Source organism: Accipiter gentilis, chromosome 9 (assembly GCF_929443795.1).
Source record: "Accipiter gentilis chromosome 9, bAccGen1.1, whole genome shotgun sequence".
Classification (NCBI taxonomy): Eukaryota; Metazoa; Chordata; class Aves; order Accipitriformes; family Accipitridae; genus Astur; species Astur gentilis.
The window spans coordinates 12,830,602-12,851,521 of NC_064888.1; the positions used below are offsets into that span (position 1 = coordinate 12,830,602).

General features: G+C 42.8%; 1 protein-coding gene across 1 annotated transcript; it reads right to left on the minus strand.

The window, feature by feature from the left end:
• Nucleotides 1–202: 202 nt before the first annotated feature.
• RGR (retinal G protein coupled receptor) lies at nt 203–20,141 on the minus strand. Its single transcript, XM_049809710.1, has 7 exons — nt 19,971–20,141; nt 16,835–16,991; nt 15,039–15,160; nt 6,035–6,188; nt 5,327–5,444; nt 3,662–3,775; nt 203–2,680 (listed from the first exon to the last, which is right to left on the minus strand). Exons 1-7 carry the CDS (start codon nt 20,047–20,049, stop codon nt 2,537–2,539), a joined length of 888 nt encoding a protein of 295 aa, XP_049665667.1. The 5' UTR covers nt 20,050–20,141; the 3' UTR covers nt 203–2,536.
• Nucleotides 20,142–20,920: the final 779 nt, after the last annotated feature.

Here is a 20,920-nt window from a genome sequence, read left to right on the forward strand (position 1 = left end):
CAGGACAGAGGCCCTGTTCCTCTCGAGGCTTGAATACCACTAGCAACTTTACGCTCACTAAGTAATAATACTCAGCTTTACCCATCACTAGCTTTCAGTAATCAAATATGAAAAAGAATACACAAACCTAAACAGAAGTGCATTAATATTTGTAGCTGTCCAACGGAATGAAGAAACAGCTCTGCTGCTTTCTACTCCCACAATAAAAGGTTTACAGTAAAAGCAAGTCAAAAATCAATCTGAAAATGGACTAAGAGCCAAAGCCTGAGGTGAGTTCCTGAGTTATGTTCCTGTTAAGCCAAAGGGGACTCAGACCCTAACCAAATGTCTTAAGCTGTTATTTATTACATTATTACAGTATTGTTATGTAAGCCACAATGTGTTTCAGTAGGCAAACATGAAGAACACTCCTCAAATTGCAGTCTTCAGAAAATGCTCAATTTAATTTTACTGCATGTCCCATTGTTCTTGTGCTGTTGGAAGCAGCAAACAATCATTCCACCCTCACATCCCCTGAACCCCTGGTTCAATAAGGCTGTCTCTGGTCTCCTCACCAGCTACCTCTCCCAAGCCAGCACCCTCCTTCATTTCATCCCTACTGTGTTCAAGCTTCTCCTTATGTTTGACCATCCCTGTGGCCCTTTTCCAGCTTATCTATATCCTCTGTGAGTTGGAATGACCCAAACTATGCACCCTATTCAGTAAGTCCAAGCACAGTGGCTTTCAAGTTGTGTGACCATGTGTCCTCTTTTGCTTCCTATTGCTTTATTGGCGTTTTTTTAGCATTCTGCTGGGATTTATCAGTGTGACCCTGCTGACAAGTAAACTGATGATTTCAAGGCATGCCCAGGTCTTTTTCCTGAGAAAGAGATAATTACATATTCAGAGCCTGTCACTGTAGATACATACTTAAAGGTAATTTTGTGCCCATACACTTTATTTTGCACTTATCAGTGCAAACATTTTGTCATCTGCTCACTTAATATTACATGTAGCTAAGATGTAAGTCTTAGCTGTCAGCTTTAGATGTGATTACTCTGAATAACTTTGTCATGGCAAAATTCACTGTTCTGTCAGGTAGTTTGTGACTAAATTGAGCCTCATAAGTCCCAAAGCACATCTCCGAATGGGATCCTGCTGGTTAACTTGCAACAAAATGACTTTTATTTCCTATCTCCAGCCATGAGGGGAGATACCCCCTTCTACCCCCTGACTGGTCAGCTTCCAGGACTGCACCATCTACCCTTTTGTAACCCATACACAACCACTTTTCCTTACCCTTTTGTAACCCATGCACAACTGGTTTGCCTTCTATTATGTTGGAAAGCATCATAGGAATAGATCAGCTTTTTCTTTGGTTAGTTTCAAAAGCTCTTTCACCATCAATACTTGGAAATGAACCATATGATCCTTGTAAGAATCAATTAGGTTTGGCTTTTTGTACACAAAATCTCTCATATTCTGTGTCTCATGCACATATTTTTTTTTGCAAATGGATGATTCTGAAACACACCTTGTAGTAACAGGCAACATCAACTGACAGTTTTTCATCCTGTAGGCAATGTAAGCAACATGAGCAAATACAAATGTTTAAAATGGATATTTCTAATAATTTAAAATATATATGAGTTCTGATAATTATAAAATAAGTGGCTTTTTAATTGCTCTGAGTCTTTAGTCACAACCGTTTCAGTGATTGTTCTCACTTATGTAGAGTGTAGGGCAATTTAATGGCAGATGGGAAGTTAATTTTTATTCTTATGACATTTTTAAAACAGAATCTGACCCATGCCTCCCTTCAGTTTTTGCTCAGTGTTTGATAAAAAGATGAATGTTTTTTTGATGGACTACGAGCTTATTGGTTGTCCTGGTAAGCAGCAGCTGCAAAATCTGATGCAGTTTATTGTGTGACAAAGCTGAATATCACACACTAATTCATTTGAATAGGAGCCAAGCTAATATTCCTTATTGGGGTAAGATGCCTACTAAAATATTTTTATGGAATTAAGATGGCAGATTCATCAAGGAAATTTGGGAACACCCATTTTGGGTGCATTGAAAATACATTGTTCAGATGAACAAGCTATTTATACAGAAATGTGGTGTAATACTGGATACTCTTTTAATCTTTTGGTAATCCAGATGTTACCATATGGACAAACTGCACAGATTGATTTGAGGAGGCCTCACTGGATAAACGCATACCCTGCTTTAGTTAATTTGCTGAGCTTTTATGTTAGTGTATCAGGGGGAAAAAAAATTGCTTTCCAGCACATAGTTTATTTGCAGTGACATATAAAATAAGACTGATAACAATCAACACAGGTTTAAGGCAGCTTGTTTGACAAGCAGCTCTTGATGGTTTGGACAGTTATCTGGAGGGCTTTCTTTCAGTACTTCATTGTTGTAGCCAATGCAGGGCCTTTCCAATGTGGAACCACCTTTGCACGTACATATCAGAGAATGCACACAGTTTCCTCTAGTGTTTTGCTTTCAGTGATGTACCTGCATTAATTTCGCTTAATGCCGTAATGGGTTATTTAGTTTTGTTATCAACCTCTGCTTTCTCAATCTTCTGTCCTGTGAGGAACTGCCATATTCCTCCTCTGTAGTTCTCGTTCCCCAGGGCATATACAAAGGCATCCACTGTTGGCACAGTCTTGGCAATAACAGCAGGAATCTGTTGTGAGACACAATATTTATTAATAGGAAAATGCACTGAGAAGCCAATGGACTGATTTCAGCCTAGGCTCAGTTTCCCTTTACCAAAAAAGTGCCTGTCTCCAATGACAGTAGCTTGCTACCCCTAGAGAGATGAGTGGTAAAACCAATTTGGTCAGTTGGAGGCTCTTGCTCAGGCAATTATAGTCTCCAGAAGAAAGAATTTAGTTCAGCATTGTCTGAAACTGGGATATTTCAATTGACAGTGAATACAAACACTTAGGAGGAGTGAAGGGTATGCCGTGGACAGCTTCCAATAGCTAAGTGGGCTGATATTGCTAACACATTTTATGTGGCATACTGAATACCTAAGTACAGTAATGCATTTGGTGAGCTGAAACTGGGCTGATTCTTGGGGACTGAATGAAAGCTGAAAGGTTTCACGTCATATTACTGAGTCCCAGAGGCAGTCTTGGAGTGAAGACTCATAGAAAAAAAGGAAAAAAAGGAGGCAGCATAACCCTAAGAGTGATCAATTGCAGCTTCCCTGAGGAGAGAAAAGTATTAGAAAAATGAATGAGACAAACAGTCTCTTCAAAATTTTGAGCTGGTACTTGACTCTGGGAAGGACACAAAAAACTCTTACAAACCATGAAGGACTACAGGCTACAGACCCCTAACTGACTGCTGAAGAAAGGCCCCCCCCTCCCAGCTTCCTAAATTGTTGCTGGATCAAAGCAGTAATATAATACCTGTTATATCACCATGCTCAGCTGTTTTGCCTCAAAAGTGATAGCTGAACAGAATGCTTTGAGGAAACAATCTACTTGTTACATATGTTACAACATTTACTCACAATTGGTTTTACTTGCTATATATGTTATATATGTTATAGCAAGTAAAACCAATTGTGAGTAAATTGGCATTGTTCCATAGGAACAGAGAGAAGAGAGTAAGGAGAATGTCATGGTTTGAATTCCCTCAGGTGGCATAGACGTACCATGCGGTATTTTGGTGAAATGAACATCACATTTTCAACTGCTGCGTAGAAGCATAAAAGGCAATAGGGACCCCAGCAAATAACCAGCGTCTTCAATGGCAAACCGGTATTAAACTGAAAAACAAGAGCAATAAATTCCTTTGCGCTTCACAACCGCACACTGCGACAAAGCGCATTGGACAGATCCTGCGAGACCGTGGTTTGTGTTCAGCAGCAGGAGAGGATCACCCAGCAGTGTACACCGTATCGTTGCTGCTCGGCTGCTGACGTCAGAGGTGTGCAAGCACAGCTCCCTCTGCATCGAGGACTGCCTGTGCAGCAAGCCCCAAAGCCCTGTTCCCGGGGGCCGGGGGGGGGGAGTGGCAGTTGCTCCTGGGCAGAGGTCAAAAAGCACCTTATGGTAGGTCAGTTAAATCAGTGCGTGTGCTGGACACAGAAGCCATGGCCAGTAATTGCTGCTGAGGGGGGAGGGCAATGTGTAAATTTAGAAACAGATAAAAAGGAATGACAATTTGCTGACTTCTTAGAGGGTCTTGCAGATAAATAAGCTGTGTTAAGCCACTACTATGGCAGTGCGACAGATGGATGCAGTGGCATCTGTGTTGCGGTGGCAGGATTCCTCTGTCCTTCATGCTAGGGCCTTATCCATGGTGTTCATGGCCAGCTGCTCCCAAATATGTTATAAATACTAATGAATAGGGAAGTGATAATTTAATCCTTAAATTTTCTGCATCGTAACTAGTCTGCACAGCTACAGAAAATCGTAAGGAAAAAATCACACGCTGTTGCATAAACTCACTGAAAAAAAGGTCATAGACTTACAATAACAAACACTGAGATTTGTTCAAGAAATATGGAAAGGGCACATGTATTTATTCCAGGCAGCTACAAACCAGTCTGCCTGACTGTCTCTTTGCTGGTATAACATCCCTCTTGGGAACTGACCGTCTTCACTGAGTGCAGGGGTCGGGCTGTGCCCGCCAGCCATGCATAGTGCCCCAGACTGTATAGCCTGCACCCAAGGAAACAACTCATATAATCACCACATTACATTCCCATAAACCTGCCACACCAGAGCAATTCCTTTGTTTCCAGCTCATAAAGCTTTCTGAATTTCCTCAGCCAAGTGTAAACACGACATGTATAAAAAGGCCCTTCTCCCCCCACGGGGTGCCTGCGTGTTTCCTTGCAGTGCTGCAGCTCTGGCTGACTTCCTCAGCGATAAGCTAAGAGCCTGTAGCAAAGCAAGAAATAATCATACTTCCTGAGCAAGTTTCTCTGCATAAATATTGATATGCTATTAGCAAATATTCTGCATGCTGCGTGTTTGCTTTGTGACTAGAGTTGGACCAGTGTTGGCGGAGGGGAATCCTTAGGGTCACTAGTTTGACCCACGCGTCGACAGGGAACTGTCTACAGCACTAGGTCAGGGCAGATGTGGCTGGTCAAATCTTGCCATCTCTAAGGATGGGGTTTCCACAAACTTTCTGGGTGGCCCCATCCTGTGTTGCACTACCCTCTTACTCAGGTAACACTGGGGAGTTAGCACAGAAGGAGCTGAGCCGAAGACTTTGTGAAAGAAATTGGCTTTTTGAGAACTTTGTCTCTATTGGATGCAGCCCTATTTTGGCAAGGCGGTTGCAGGGGCTGAGGAAGCTTTCTTACCTTATAGTGCCCACTTTTCTTGAACTTCTGGTGTATGGACTGATAGGCCGTCAGCATGATGAAGCCCGGGATCATGAAATTGAAAATGGACAGAGCAAAAAGGAACGTGATATAGTTTCTGGAAAGGGTGAGGAGGGAAAAAAAAAAAGAGGTTGTTAATTCCTCTCTAGGGCATCTCTGTAAACTTGCTGTAAACATTCATTAACTTGTATTTTTAAAATTGCCAAACCCCGTTTTGTCAGCATGCTTTAGGTGCAGCATTTGCTGAAGGCCGGTTGAGTTGTGCCGTGTTGTTGTTGTTGTGCGTGGGATGGATAGTGTTGTAGAAAATCACAACGGGCGTTTGGTTTCTAAACCCAAGCATCCCTACTCAGACATCTGTGCTGGACTGCATGAAAACAAAGCCGTTCTGAAAGAGCTTCAAGCCCGAAATCCCGAAAAGATGCAACTCGTAGATGAGCAAGGCAGTAGCAGGAGCCTAAGCACCAGCCTCTCCCACGGGGGAAGCTGCCTTTAACTGTTCCCGCACGCTGCCACGCGAGTCGAGGCAGCCTCGGGTCGTGCCTGCCTCGCCCCAGCCGCTGGGGAGGGAGATCTGCCCCAGCAACAGTGGTGGGGGGCAGCTGGGGGGCTTGGCGTGCTGCCGAGGCCACCCCAGGGGACGGCAGCTCCAGCCCCCCTCCCGTGGGAGCTGGCCCTGGCCCTCACCTGTCCCCTTTGCTGTAGTCCAGGGTGCAGCAGGTTCGGAGGGGTTCGTAGTCGTATTCCCCCCACCCCAGCAAGGGCATCACGGACCAAAAGGCAGCAAACAGCCACGCAAACACCATCATGGAGACGGCCGTGCTCCACTGCATCTTGCTCCCTGCGGGAAGAGAAAAGGGGGTCTCCGCGCCCATAACAAAACCACTGGGAAAAGCTGTCTGGCTCTGTGGGGCCAGAGCCAAGCACCCCGGCCGCTGGGCCTCGGGCAGAAAAAAGCAGTTGTCTCTGTTTTGCAGCTTGAAGCTGACCTGAGTCTGGAGGAATCAACCTCGCATAAAATATGAAGGAAGCTTTTAGACTTCAGGAAACAGCAAATCGTTTTTGTAAGCAAAAACCCTTTGTGTGCTTTACTTAGAAGTTGCATTGCTGCTCAGCTTTGCGCCGCACTGGAGATACAGCTGCTGTTACAAACATTGTATTCTTGTGTTTTGGGAACGTGTTTGAATGCTCAGATGAGGCAGCAAGTAGAAGGAACAGGGCAATGCAATAAATACTGTTTGAAGAACTGGAGCCCTGCTGCAGGGTGTGGGTCAGATCAGAACTGTGACTCTGCACACACTCCCCAGCCCCTGCCTACTTGCTGCCCTGCCAGGAGTGCAGGGCACGCGTGGATATTAAATGTACCCTGTTCTAGAATTGCTGCTCATCTATATATGTGAATATATATACACAACCTGACAACAGATCTTGTTCTAAAAACACTGCTGGTCAAATTATTTTGCCCTTAGGATCATTGCTTACCCTGGAACAGGAAATATGAAGCCCAGCATTAGTAATTTTTTTCTCATTTTAGAATAAAAATTATCACTTGTGCCTATCTCATCCAGTTCCAGAAAGTACCATAGAAATAGGTCAATGAATGAAATGAAAGATTGGAAACGTCAGAAGACACAGGAAGTATTTCTTCATGGAGAAGGCAGGCAGGCTTCCCCGCTGCTGCAGGACATTGTGTTAGCCTTGCTGCTTGTGGGTAAAAAGGCCTCGATAATTTTGTTATTGAGGCTAATGTCCATAATCATACCCATGCTGAATAGCCCGTGACGCCAGCTGCACCAGCAGGGAGCACGGTGACTTTTCCCACTGCTCCTTTCTAATCAAATCTCCCATTAGGGAGAAATAATGAGGTAATTTTCGCTGAGGTTGGGAAGCAGTCTTTTCGTCTGCCCTTAACAGCAGCATCATGACAGCAGGCCAGGAAGATTCAGGCCAATTCTGACCTTTTCCAGAAAGGTGACGGACTGGAGGTGAGGTGCATGAGGTGCATGAGGTGAGGCCCTGCCATGGGATCAGACGTGGCTGACTCGTGGGTGCAGAGCATGTGGGGTCCGCACAGGCTGTAGATCCCCATAAGGCAGCAGCTCCAGGAATGACCGCAAGCTCTCCAGTAGCTATTTTGTGTGGTACTGTCCTTGTATATTGTAAAGATGGTTAATAAAGTAGGTGTGTCAGTGAGATTGCCCTTTTACAGGAATGCTGATTCTACCTTTGTCCTTTTTCTTATCTTCCAGAGGTTCTTCAGGGAAAAGAATTAGAGATTGAATTGCATTAAAAATCAACTTGGAAAACTTGTTTGCTGCAGGTGTTCAAAAATTAGTTATGGGAAAAGACAGGTGTACACATTGCAATTTAAATACCAAGGCAAAAGTAAAGAAAATCCTTTTTATTAAAGACTCTGTGTTTTTATATGCTAGTTGCCAGAAAATCTATTGATATTTAGTCATTTAAAACATTATTTTTTAAGAATTACTAATGAAGAATGATTAGTAATGACTAATATCTGTCTTTTGTGTGATTCCTACATAGAAGATATGCTTTGTCTGCAGAGGCTCAAATATTGCTTTGTTGTACTGACATAATATGACTCTAGAATGACATAGATGAAAATAAAGGAATAGTTTCTGATTTAGAGGACTAGAAATACGAGTCAAACATTTTAGTAACTTGTAATTATTCTTAATCTTCAAGTCCAAAGAAGCAATGTAGCCTAAGTTGTATCTTTCAGAACTGTGTCCTATTTAGGTATATGCTCAAACGAGCATGTTAGAGTTGTTAGTCATCCAAGGTTTCCATTTCCATTTGTGTTTTACATAGCAGTTCTTGTAGCTTGGCTTTACACAACTGTAACTTGAAATTCAATCAGGAGAAAGCTTATTACATAAGCTGTCGGGTTTCTTTTGTGTTTTACGTATTCTAGCAGTGTTTTAAAGGCATTATCAGAAGCAGCTGCACTGAAACCTGGATCTGAATCATGTTTCTTTTAAACCAAGCTCATGCCAAAAGTAGCTTTATTGCTTTGGGGATACAATTTTGTAAGTGGTAAGCCCTCCTGATATTCTGAAAAAGCCAAACTAAATCTTGGGGTTTTTTTGCTTCTCAGCAATTCCTATAAAATAGTTAATACTGATTATTTTTTGTGGCACCTTGTGGCAGAAACGTTGCTCTCTTTCCACCCCATCCTTTCACTTCATGGACTACTGCAATATCGTGAAGGTCTCAGAACACGACGGGCCCTGACTGAGGCACTCTAGTGCCACCGGGTCCTAGCCACACACCGGCCCCTTACGGATCTTTGCACGTAAGGAAAAGATCCTCGCGTTGGCAAAATTTGCCCTCAGCCGCTGGGCTAGCGTTGGTGGCATGCCGAAGGCAACCTGGGGGTGCCTGCACTGGCAGAGGGCGGCTGATCCAGCTGCCTGCAGGCTTGTGGGGGGGGGGGGGGGCTGCTGGAAATCTCACCTTCCTTGCTGTCGCCTTGCACAGAAAAGCGGGAGAAGCTCTTGCTCCACTGCCTCCCACCACCTCTGGTGTCCTTCACGGTGGCCAGTCTCTTGGTGCCACATCTTTCCTCTGGCCCCATGTACTACCAGCTGGGATGCATGCAGGCAACAAGAAAGTTGTGAGGCCTCCTGCTGGAATGGCTTTCAGATATTTTCTATCAAGGGTAGCTTTAATGAAGATTTCTACGTTGAGGTTTTTAACAGGAGAAGTGGAGCCCATGGGACGCTCTAGGGGAAAACTGCCTGTGCTTTTGGCGGTCAGTGCCCTGCCTCAGTTGTCCCCCTGCTGCGGCTGGGGAGGCCCCACACACCCGGCGGGGCTGTGGGGAGCACAGTGAGACCACACTTCTCAGTTGCCATTAGCTTTCTTTTTTTCCCTTTATTTTCCAAATTTTTTTGCTTTGTTTGTGCCTCTTCTATGAAAAACTGTAAGACGAACCTTGGTTTTAGTTACTCTTCCATGGGTGTTACAGAACACCATTTTCTTATTGGATGTAGAATAAAAGGACCATGCAATAATGGAGTCTGGCACCGGGCATGTCTCGACGGCCTGGGTTTGGAAAGCTCATCTCTGGGGCTGAGTTCCTATGTTCTCTCTCCTCACACTTAAGGAGTCCTATTTTGGACACTAGAAAAGGAGAGAATCAGAACTAACGGAATTAAATTTTTCCTTCTCGATTTGGCCTTTTGCAAAATGAGATTAATGGTGAAATAGTCCTGGTGAAATCAGCTGCCCGTTGACCCTCCAGAAAACACTTAATGACACATCAGAAGTAGCTATGACTATAACATTAAACAAACTTGATATTATTTCAGTTTGACCCAGAAAAAATACTTTCAGTACAAGAACAATAAAAGAATCGTGCTTCCTTCACATAGCAAAAATGTTCTCTTCTGAGAGGCCTGACAGCAAGAGAGCAAGCCAAGAGCAGTTCAGTTGTTTTTGTGTGGAGCAGGCCATTGCTTCACCTTAAATGCTTTTTTTTGGCCTGATAAAATTTAATGTAATAGCTACATAGGTCATAATTCAGTTAAATGTGTATGTATGGAGTTCAGCATATGCTTAAGGATGTAATTCCTGATTAGGGCCCAGTGCTGGCAATATGGTCCTATAAAGTCTAATCACTCTTGTTCTCTGGCTTGAAAAGCAAGAGGGAAGCTTCTCTTTTCCATACAGTGAAATATTAATACAGGGAATTTTAAATGGCTTCTGTAACTGCTTTGGAACAGAAAGAGGTCACTCTTATAAACACTGACACCCCCCCCCCCCCCCCCCCCAATCTTTTAAAGATTACTAAAATCGTGATGTCAAAATTTTAAACTTAGGAAGTGCTAGATAGAGCATGGTACTTCAATCCTTTTAATTATGCTGGCCAGTTTTTAGTGTCATAATCATAGGGACATTTATGAATTTAGATTTTTTTTTAAGATTTATAAATTGGTCAAATATGTAGCTGATTTTCACAGAAAGAGCAAAAATATATCTCTGACACAGTGGCTACTTTTCAGCTAGATTTCAGGCTGTTGTTCAAAAGGAATTTCTCAAACAAAAGGTTAACAGGATTTTCTAGGATGGAGGGAAAAGTGTCCTTTTTCCTCGTTCTTGCAAATGATAAAATTATAATAGCTGATATATTACAGAACAATATGGCTTGTACCAGGCTTCATGGCATGCATCACTTAAAATCAGCAAAGTTTGTGAAAGACAAAAATATCTGAATGTCTTATAAGGGAAAATATGTATCAGTCATAAGTAAAATAGGTCTTGGTACCTACATCATCTGCAGCACCAGTCACTGGTGCTCAGAAGTATTCGTTTTTTGTAGGAATAAGAAAGCTGCACTGCGTAATAGCTTCTTTTGTGCATATCATTAGAGAAAAGCTCTTTAAAATAACCTAATAAAGGGATTTTTTTACTCCATTAATTTTTTGCTGTGGTTCTCCATGATCATAAAGCTGTCTTGGCGATTACCTCCTGCTTCAGTGAAAATGCAAGAGCTGTATAAACATTGGCACTTTGTCAGGGAAAAATGATGCAGGTAGAAGACTAGATGAAGGAAGTGTGGCAGGGTAGCTGCAGTAAGTGTGACAGGAGGTAAGGAGTTGCTCCTAATTTGACAGCTGACAGCTGCAACTGGAGCAAATGGTAGTTGCTAATCTTTGAATACTGATATAACAACCTAGGTTTCCTTGAATGTTAAGGATTAGATAAAACTCACTGCAATTCTGCTTCTTGAAATTGAATGCTGCTGTGAAATCCTTGCTGATTTTGTTCGTCTTTTCTTTCGTAATATTGAGAAAAGTACTGACATAAATCACTTCGGATTTTCCATTTCCCCCTAATTCTTAAATGTAAGTGTAAAATCTTCTAGATTTTTCTCTTTCCTTTTAAAACTGTAACTGTATGTGGTGGTTCTGAAAGGAAAAAAACCTGACCAGGATCCTTCCCCTCTCCACAAACTGCTGATGGCAGCGTGCCACCCTCTCACCAAAATGAACCGTGCGTTAGATCGAGATGCCTTCAGCAAAGACATCTCTGTGGCAGGTGGCTGCCTGCTTTCTGGTTGCTGACCCCTGGGCTGTCCACAAGCTGCCCTCTGCCTTCCTGATCCCAACTCCAGGGAGACCTCCCAGGCTGCTGCTTCCTTCCTCCCTTGCTATGTTAAGAACATAATCCAGGACGTTTTCTTCATTTGAATGGCCAGACAGGAAGAACTAACAATATAAAATGTCATCTTCTGCCCTGAATGCTTGGCTATTGATAGACAGCTTCCTCAGAGTTTGCCCTTTCCTCCATCACTGTCGGGCACTAACATAAAACTGCTTCTATTTTCTCCTTTTCCTCCTAACGATCAAATTTTGAGTATTCCCATTTTGCTAGCGATTGACATTCAAACCTTTCAGACTCCCTTGCCTTTTCTCCTCTTACTGCATACTTTTAGACTACAGATTCTACAGTTCTCTCCTTCTTGCTATGAAAGTAGCATCTCATAGGCCCCAAAGCCACATTTAGGGGATGAAAAGAGAGTTGCCCAGCATGGTTGCCTGAGAGTAAAATGTCTTGAAACTCTAGCTTCTCTGTCATGGGTGGTGGTCATACTGTTTTCTTGCATATGCCAATCAATATCAGCCTGTTTTCCGATGAGTTACATGTCTAGATATCAATACACTTTAAAGGCTAGCACTTTGTCACTGGGGGTTGTATTGACTTCCACGTTTAAAAACTCAGTTAATTTTCAGGATGTTGGTGAACATATTTGTGTTATTAGCATCCAGAATGGCTGAAAAGTCCCCTTTTTTCTCATCATCATAGTAATCTCTCACATTCTCATGAGCTCTTTCATCCTCAGAAATATGTATGGTGGATAATCAAGTGCCAAGCTGAGGAATGCCACAACACAGGTTTTCTCAGGAAACTGTTAGGACATAACAAAAACATTGGGGATGATGTAACTGAGTTTGGAAGGAGTACCAGTTCCCCAGGGAATGAAGATAAAAGTTTGATAGCTTTGTTTTTTTAGGCAAAGGTATTTGGTACCTTCTGTACAGGCATGCAACTCGCACCAGTGTCAACAGGAGTTTAATGTATGGATTGAGAACACAGTGTAGCTTGTAGGCTTGGTATATCAGATCTATGAAATATGACTTAAACTTCCTCACAAATCAGCATGTGAAAGATGAAGCTAGAAGGGGCTGGTTTTACTGGAACAGCCACAGAGCATGAGCTTTTAAAACCTTCTGGGTTTTGGTTTTTGTTTTGTTGTTCCAAATGTTCAGTAATAGCAGCAATGTTTGGCCATCACTAAGTAATAATTTGAGCAAAGTAAAGAAGCTTGCGCCCTTAGGGTCTCCCTGCCTGTGCTCTTAATGTAGTATGCTTTTGACTGGAGGAGCGCATGACACAAAAGCATTAAAGTCAATGTTGCAGAGAGTAAAATGTCTTTCCAAAGACACGCTTATTTTCAGGCTCTCTCTCTTGTAAAATACAGGTGCTACTCTTCTAGCTCCAAACACATTTTAGTGTCCAAAGGGTGTTAGTATGGATTTAGCTAACCGCCTGCATTATTTGGGGCCTTTGTCTGGACATGAAAAATAACCATTTCCTTGCCTGAGCTGAATTCTTGACGAAGTTGCGGAACAAAGAGTTGGCAACCTTGCTGCCCTCAGTGGGATCACCAGATTGAAGAGGCTCACTACGGGCTCTGGGGGTGTTTTACCACTTCCTGCTTTAATCAGAAGGTGGCTGTGCCCGAATGGCTGTGTGGGTGCTAAAGGCAGAGGGGATTGAAGGGCTGCAGCTCAGCAGTTTCTTCCCCAGCCAAATTTTACATTTTCATTTAGAAAATATTTTGTGTAGTGGTCTGAGCAACCTGTGCTTTAGCAAAAGAAAAGGAGGGCTGCATTTGCCTAATCAACATTGCTAAAGGGACACAATTTTGGGGGGAACAGTGGGGTCACGTGAGGTGCTCTAGATTCCTTACTCCTCTGGAAAGAGCCTGGCTTTAGCAGGAAACATGAAAGCTGCAGATCTTCATGGGAGGACCTCATCCATTTCTCCCAGGTGGCTCCCACATGACTGCCAAAATGGCCAAATAGTACAGATTAGGGCATTCCTAGCATTACAGAGTACTGGGATGTCCTTTCAGAATAAGTTTATATTTCATATCGTGTCTCTTTCCCTTTTCCTAATGAGGGCCATGAGATTGTACACCCTGTGTTTGCCACTCAGTCCCCTCCTAATAACTGTTGAAAACATTGGCTACTTAGAAGGAAACTGGAGAGGGAAGTGGGGACTGACAGGTACTAAGTTTCTGCATTTACTGTGAAAGTTGGTGTTTGGGGAGAGGTGAGGCCCTGTGAAAGAACCCATAGACGAGTCAGCACAAGCCTATCTTATTAGACAGAAGAGAACATCATCCCTATGCACCATATTTAGGAGAAAGCAGGTTTTGCCAGTTCCAGTGCTCACAAGGCTGCTAGTTTGTTTTACAGCAGATGATAATGCCCCTTGCTGTGCTTCCTGACTTCTGTTCTAAGAGAATACAGTTATCCCCCTGTTCTCCCTATCCGCAGTGGTGGCTGGAGCACAGCTGGAGTCCCAGCACAAACCCTAGCAGTCTCTGCAAACACCAAATCCACCTCAGCACCCTAATTCAGCAGAAATTTCCACTCATGCTACATGAATGCATAAATCCAGTACTGCCAAAGTTTGGGAGGAATTTCTATGATAAAAGACAGAGTATATCTATCTCTACAAATCCATATATTTGACAATCCTGTCAATCTCTGTTTGTCCCCTAAATAAAAAACATGTTTTCATAAGTCCACCAGAAAAGGCAAATTTTCTGGGTTGATTTCCCTGTCTCATATTAGATTTCCATTAAATCCAGATAAGGTGTCAGAGCTAGTTAAAAACTGAATTGCAAGAAAAAAAACAAAAAATGGCCTTCACTAAGAGAAGAAAAATAACATATTCCTCCTCTTATCAGTACTTAAAAATAGCTCTACTACTTTTATTGAAACTTGCAGATAATTTGTTCCTTGCTTGGGACCAAATGTACTGAGTTCCAGTCTTCGTAAGGGGGCCTGGAACGTAGCACAAACCCCACAAATGGCTCTTGCACCCCAAGGTGCCTGTGTGTTGCACAACGGGGCTGCTGAGCTCTGTCTGCTTCATTGCACCTCTGCAGGAGTGCTTTACATGGGCTCTGTTCCAGCTGCTGTCTCTGCAGAGGCAGCTCTCTAGCTACACCAAATTTATCTGTAATTAGTAAACTCTGCATGGGTATGAAGATCTGTTTTGGTACACAGCAGGGTGTTGCATAGAAGCCCAAGGTACATAGATTTTTTTCAATATGAGGAGTTGGATTTTGTTTGGGACACTGAAGATTACTTATGGACAAAGTGAAAGCATGGCAAGAGGGTCACAACTTGGATGTGATCTGGAAGAGGAAATATCTCCTGAAGGTTAGTGCCCCTTGTATGGGAAGAGATCCTTTGGGTCCTTTGGAGAGATTGTTTGTATTTACTTTCTCTATAGTGTGTAAGATAAATAAACTTACATCTAAGATATGCAGATAATAAATATGCGCTTGCTTTGATTCTCTGAAATCTAAGCAAGTTGCCTTATAGCAGGATCTGGGTAAGGTTGCTAGGTAAATTATAGCCCTTACTTGTACAGTAGTGATGATATCGGTCCCAGGCGACTGCAGCGCTGGAGCTAATGCTGGCTAGTGCTGTCAAGAAGCCCTGGAATCCATGAATTTGACAGCCGTCAGAGCCGTAGGGCCAGTATCTGTCAACAAACACAGAATATATTAAGAAAATGATAGAAAAAGGTGAAGACATGTTTGGAAATTGCATTAATGGAGAGGGTAAAATGATAGCCTGTGCCCATGCTTTCTAAGTCTGAGAAACATTGTGAAAGATGTTACTGTGGTTATCTTTAGGTATTTACCAGCATTTATCTTGCTGCGGTGTCTGATATAGTACAACAGCTATTTTTACTCTTAATATGGAGAAGAAAATATAACTCTGCATTTCTGTATTGGAAAGTTGTTTTTTAATTTGAAATCTACATTTTATCCAATTATCCATATTTTCAAAATTTGCACCCACTGGGAGCAGCCCATTTGTCAACATGTGAAAGTAGCAAATGACTAATAAACTTTTGAAAAGTCAGTGTTCACCATGCAACACAATACATAAGCTCACAACACATAAAAATACTCCTGATAGCAAGACCAAGGCCTTCAAATGTCTTTGCAGACATAGAATGAAAAGAACCATGAAATGTCTCATGTGGCAGACATCTGCTGACATGTGCCTTCAATATCCTGGTCACCCATGGCAAGGAGCCACAGCTTTTTTTCTTTCTGTGTTCATCTAACCTGACTCTTACGCTCATAAAGCTGGCTGTGAGGTGGAAGTCTTCAGCAATCTCCTTTCTCATGTATTTACAGAACACCAGTATAATTCATTAGGAGACTACCCCTGGAAGTCCCTTTGAACAGGAGATAGCTGACTGCTTGGGAGGCTGGGAAACTTCTGCTCCCATTTAAAAGAAAAGGTCCTGCAATTGTTAAAACCAAGCTCATTTTGATGTATTGACCCTAGCTTCTCAGCTCCAGTTCAGTAAAGTCATCTTTACTGACTTCAGTAAGACATAAGTGTCTGAAACAAGAGTGACCTATACAAGAGGTAAAATAGTGTTGAATAAGGCCTCACTGGAGCTATTGACTTGTTAATTTGTGAAAATGTTTTTATACACATTAAGAGAGAATAAAATGGTCACATTCTGGCTTGAAATGTATTTCTGTTCTCTATTAAAGGTATTTCCAGGGTTTAAAAATATGCTACTTGGAATTATTCATCAGCTATTTTATAGGGTGGTGGGTTTTTTTCAGTATGGTTTGCTTGTGATTTGTTTGTTGCAATTATTCACTGAAATGCTTGATATTGTTTCTGTCCTCTGATTAAATGATTGATGTGTGTGAAAATGTGGAAAAAGCAAATGTGTCATAACTGATGTGACCTCCCTGCTAACAGATCTGCATTTTCATTCTCCAGAAGCTTCTTAAGCCAGTGCTTTAATAGAAAGGTTCATAAAAAACCAGAAAGACTTGCAGATAAATTTGGGGTCAATCTAGAGGTTTAGTCAAATGAAGATGTACTACTATTTTGATATTCAAGTAGCTTCTGCTATAGCCACTGGTAAAACTGTCTGGTTAAACGTCTTCTATAATCAGTCTTATAATCTGTCAGTGATTATATGCAGTAAAGTGTTTTTTTTACTTGCCTGGTAGAACTATACAGAGTTTCATTTTGCTGTTTCAGATTGAGAAAATGAGAAGGTTGGTTAGGTGGTATGCTAGAAAGAGAGTAATTTAATTAATTTGACCTCTTAGAACTTAAGCTGTTAATTTTCACACTGTTCTTCTGAGCATCCTTTAAGAAAAAGAAGATATACCTTAGGAAACTGGAAAAGGCAGCGATGAATGCATTGATGCAGATCCCACAGTCAGCCAGTGCAATGCTGAGAACCAGCAGATTGCTGGGTGTTCGGAGTTCTTTGATTTTTCGGAAAGAAATAATTGTCAAGCCATTCAGACAGAAGCCAAGCAGGGCTGAAATACAGAATTGTTTGGCGTGATTCAACCGGAAATGGAAAATATCTACAACGATACTGCTGTTTTCTTTATTGAGAGAACAATTATTACTGTGGAAACTTACGCACAGGGAATGTATCTGTAGTGGTCACAGTCTGCACTCAAGTTACAAAGACTTTCAGGAGAGAAGTCATAGGTGACAGCTGAAGCCGCATCAGGGATATGGCCAGTCATGTGGAGCAGAAATGGTTTAATCTTATTTGTAATTCTGCCTTTTGTTTTAATAGAGAAACCTGATTTCCAGACTCTATCCAGGGACACATGAGTCAGAGTGAGGGAGATACAGAGGGGCTGGCAGCCAGCACGTGCTTCTGGTGCACACATCTCCAGGCCTGTCTTTGGTGGAGAAATGGGTTGTGTTTAATAGCAACTGTAACATTCTTTTGTGTTTAAGCATAGAAATCCCTCAGCTGATTTTCAGTCAGCCTGCCTGCCTTCGGGCATCCATCTAAGGTTAACCTAGACAGTGCTTGAATCACACCAGCTCAATCTTATTACTGCCCTTCGTCAATAGACTATACATGGAAAAGGAATAATCTAATTATAAAAAGCAGTCACTGATAGATTTTAAAAAATAAGTTAATGTTGGTCCTCAGAGGAGTATCCAAGCAACCCCAGCTATTCACCCAGAACAGAGCTGTACCAGCCTGAAACCTATTCTTCTCTGGTTTAAACTCAAGCTTTGTCCTTTAATGTCCTTTTCAAGATGACCTGAATTATTTTAGCTCTGATGAGGCTCTGACTCAACATCCCATCTCTAAGTCTCAATTAGATGAGAGGCAGTGTGTCTGTCTTTGTGTTCTTCTTGGAAAGAGAAATTATGTAGTGCAGAAAAAATCCATATCCCCTAATTCTGTAAAGTAGTATAGTTACTTATGCTCATTGTCTTAATTCTGCAGTTACATAAGATGGATGATTTTGTCTAGTCAGAAATCCTGCTCCTACCTTAATTGCATTAATGGCTGATGGGATAACCATAGTAACAGCTGATGTGCGTCTTTCATTACACAACATATAACATAATATTTCCAGGAGAAATACTTGGAGCTCTGCTGTTCTTATTTCCTCCCTGCCAGTTTACCTCCCACCCAGAGGGTAAAACTGCTGCCAACTCTCCCAAATGCAGTGATGCTTTTCGGAGAGGTATGTTGTGACCATATTTAGAGTAGAGCTGAACAGTTATTACTGTATCAGCTTTCTGCTATCTTTCCCCTGATTTTGGAACCTCCAGGCTTCATCCCACTCTTCTTTCCTGAAGGCCATCATGAGTGTACAAATAGAGAGTTTACTAAATTAAAAAAAGAATAGCTCTGAGTTTTCATTTTTAGAACAGCAGATGTGTCCAGTTAATAAAGTGAATGCAAGGTTTTCCTCTTCCCCACAACTTTTTTGCAAACTGCACTTAGGAGCTGCAGCACCAAAAGGGAGGTCTTCATTGCCTTTCTCTCAGAGTCTTTGAGAAAGTGAATTAATCTTTAATTATTTAGTTTGATCTTCTAAGTCAGATGACAAAGAGTTGTTTTGCCAATCCGCTGGGCACATTCTGCCTCAAACCCTATAGAAAATACTTGTGTTTAGTAAAACATAAGTGTGTTAGACCACATGTAACTTTACAGGAAGGTTGCCAGCAGGTACTTTGCTTGGACTTCAGCAACTGCAGGTCCCCGGGAGGCTGCAGCCCCTGCGCACGGGTGGGTGTGCGGGCAGGTGAGGGCCGGCAGGGCCGTGGTACCACAACCAGCCGTTCCCCGGCTTTTGGCCTCTGCCAGCACCCAACGGTGTCCCTGTCCTCCTGCCACTTCTCACCACTCGGTAACGATGGGTAAAGTCACGCCAGGCCCTGCAGATGGCTTGATGGCTGTTGGCCAGGCTTAGCCCTGAACTGTCCGTTTGGGCAGCAGCTCACCCATGGGCCAGAAGTAGAAGCTTTTTCTTCGCTCGCTCTCTTCCAAGGAAGAGTTTCTGACACAGCTCTTCCAGCTTTCCTTTGCAGGCAGATACGATGCTGCTTTCCAGCTGAGCTTGCCTGCAAGGAGAGGGCGGGCATCCTCCTTTCTCCCATGCTCTGCGTTCATGGGGTGAGATGATGAGCATTTATCCCATTCCGATGGTGCTTACAGCTTCTCCTCCTCTACTGTTGGGGCCCGCGATCCCTGCACCCCTAGCTGAGCAGCACTATGCAGGGCTGGAGTCCCAGGCCCTGACCGGGATGTAGCTCAGAAGAGACTCCAGCGACTGACACCAAAATAATCCTAGCCACAAGCCTGTCCTTTGCTAACTGCCGGGTAGATACAAATTCACGGTTTTGTGGCAGTATCTCAACAAAGTGGCACACGCCTTAAGAAAAGCCCACGTTGGCTAAATTAAATGAATACGGTCTCCTACCTCAAATCTTGCTTCTTAACACTGTGAAAGCTTTTAAATTTCATGCAACTATATTTCTGTTTGTTACTTTTACCCAGCAGCCATTAACTGCAGCACTACCAATGCAATCTGGAGGTACGCTCACAGTTAACAGACTATTTTGGACCTATCATCTTTGATTATAGAACAGCCATCACAGCCCACAAAACAAGCAGCCCAGTTTTATTGAGAGATTATCAGTCATTTCAACATCCTTCCCCTGAGGAAGATAAAATTGCCTTAAAAGTCAACAACAAAATCTTACATCCCAAATTCTTGATAAGAAAGCCAACTAGCAAGTACTTCCCGGCCATAGGGCAGCTATGTATACAGAGCAGATCTTCACTGCAAACAGCTTGCAGCTCACCCCGATTTACTCACCAGAAATACTGGTGATATAGCCACAGTAACCACCATAGCTCTGGGTCAGCATACCACAAATGCTGCTGTTTACTTCAATTTTCTTTCCCCCTCCCACCAGGAATAATAGGGGCAAAAAATCTTACTGCTGCTGAGGTCCGGCACCGAGCTTACCTTCTACCAGCAGGGCAGTGCCGATGGCAAACACCTCTAATTCAGTGAAGCCTTCAGGGAGAGGGTACGCAGTGACCATACTTGCGATAAAAATGCCAACAGATTTAACCTCTGCCCTCTGGTACAGCTGTAGGGCTGCCTTTTCTCTGGATCCCCCTTCTTCCACTAGCCCAAGGCTTCTTAAAGGAGCAGCTCACGTGCAGACACATGCTCATTATTATATAAAAGCTTTGGGATTTTTACTCCCACCACTACAATCCCCGCAAGAATGTTATTAATGATGGGACTAGCATCAACCCGCACTCCCCCTTTCCCTGCAAATCGTATTTCAGACACCAGCAAAATGAAAGCATTCATTGCAATTACAACAAGTTCTTTGTAGAGACAAGATTAAGAACCCTGTCCAGTTAATTCTGCAACGCTGGAAAAGAATTAAAGGTTGTGGAATGAAGGAAACATGTAATATATAATTGGGGAGTGACCTGAAAAACAAAGGGGCACTCACTGAGTTGGTAATTAGGGGAAAAGTATGAACCAAGAATTTCTGCAGCATATAGGTCTTCCCATCACCCCTTTTTTAGAAACTGGGCAGTGTATTTTTCTGGCAATGACTATTCTGTATATTACATATCTCCTCTTCATAACTGAGGCTTAACTGAGGTGCACGCTGGCACAGCCTGATTAAAGGCAAAACTTACAAATTACTGATTTTGGGCCCTAGACGTACAAGGATGTATGTGAGTTGCCCAGTGGTGAGCACTCACGGGAATTACCTTACTGTCCTTCTGGAGATGTTTGAGGACTGGGGTCTTGGTGTAGCGTGGCTCTGGAGCATGTGCAACGTACAGCATGTCCAGCCTCCAGATCCTTAACGGCAGGCTGACTTCCCACCACGATCAAACCACATGATGGATCTGAGATGTGCGTGAGCCCTTATCATTTCCCAGCAG

Bases quoted from the DNA above. Each gene is read 5' to 3' on its own strand.
- RGR (XM_049809710.1), bottom strand. From the start codon at position 20,049: ATGGTCACTGCGTACCCTCTCCCTGAAGGCTTCACTGAATTAGAGGTG. The intron at 16,992-19,970 runs GTAAGCTCGGTG...TCTGTATTTCAG, and splicing joins CACTGCCCTGCTGGTAGAAG to CCCTGCTTGGCTTCTGTCTG. The intron at 5,445-6,034 runs GTGAGGGCCAGG...CACCCTTTCCAG, and splicing joins GACTACAGCAAAGGGGACAG to AAACTATATCACGTTCCTTT.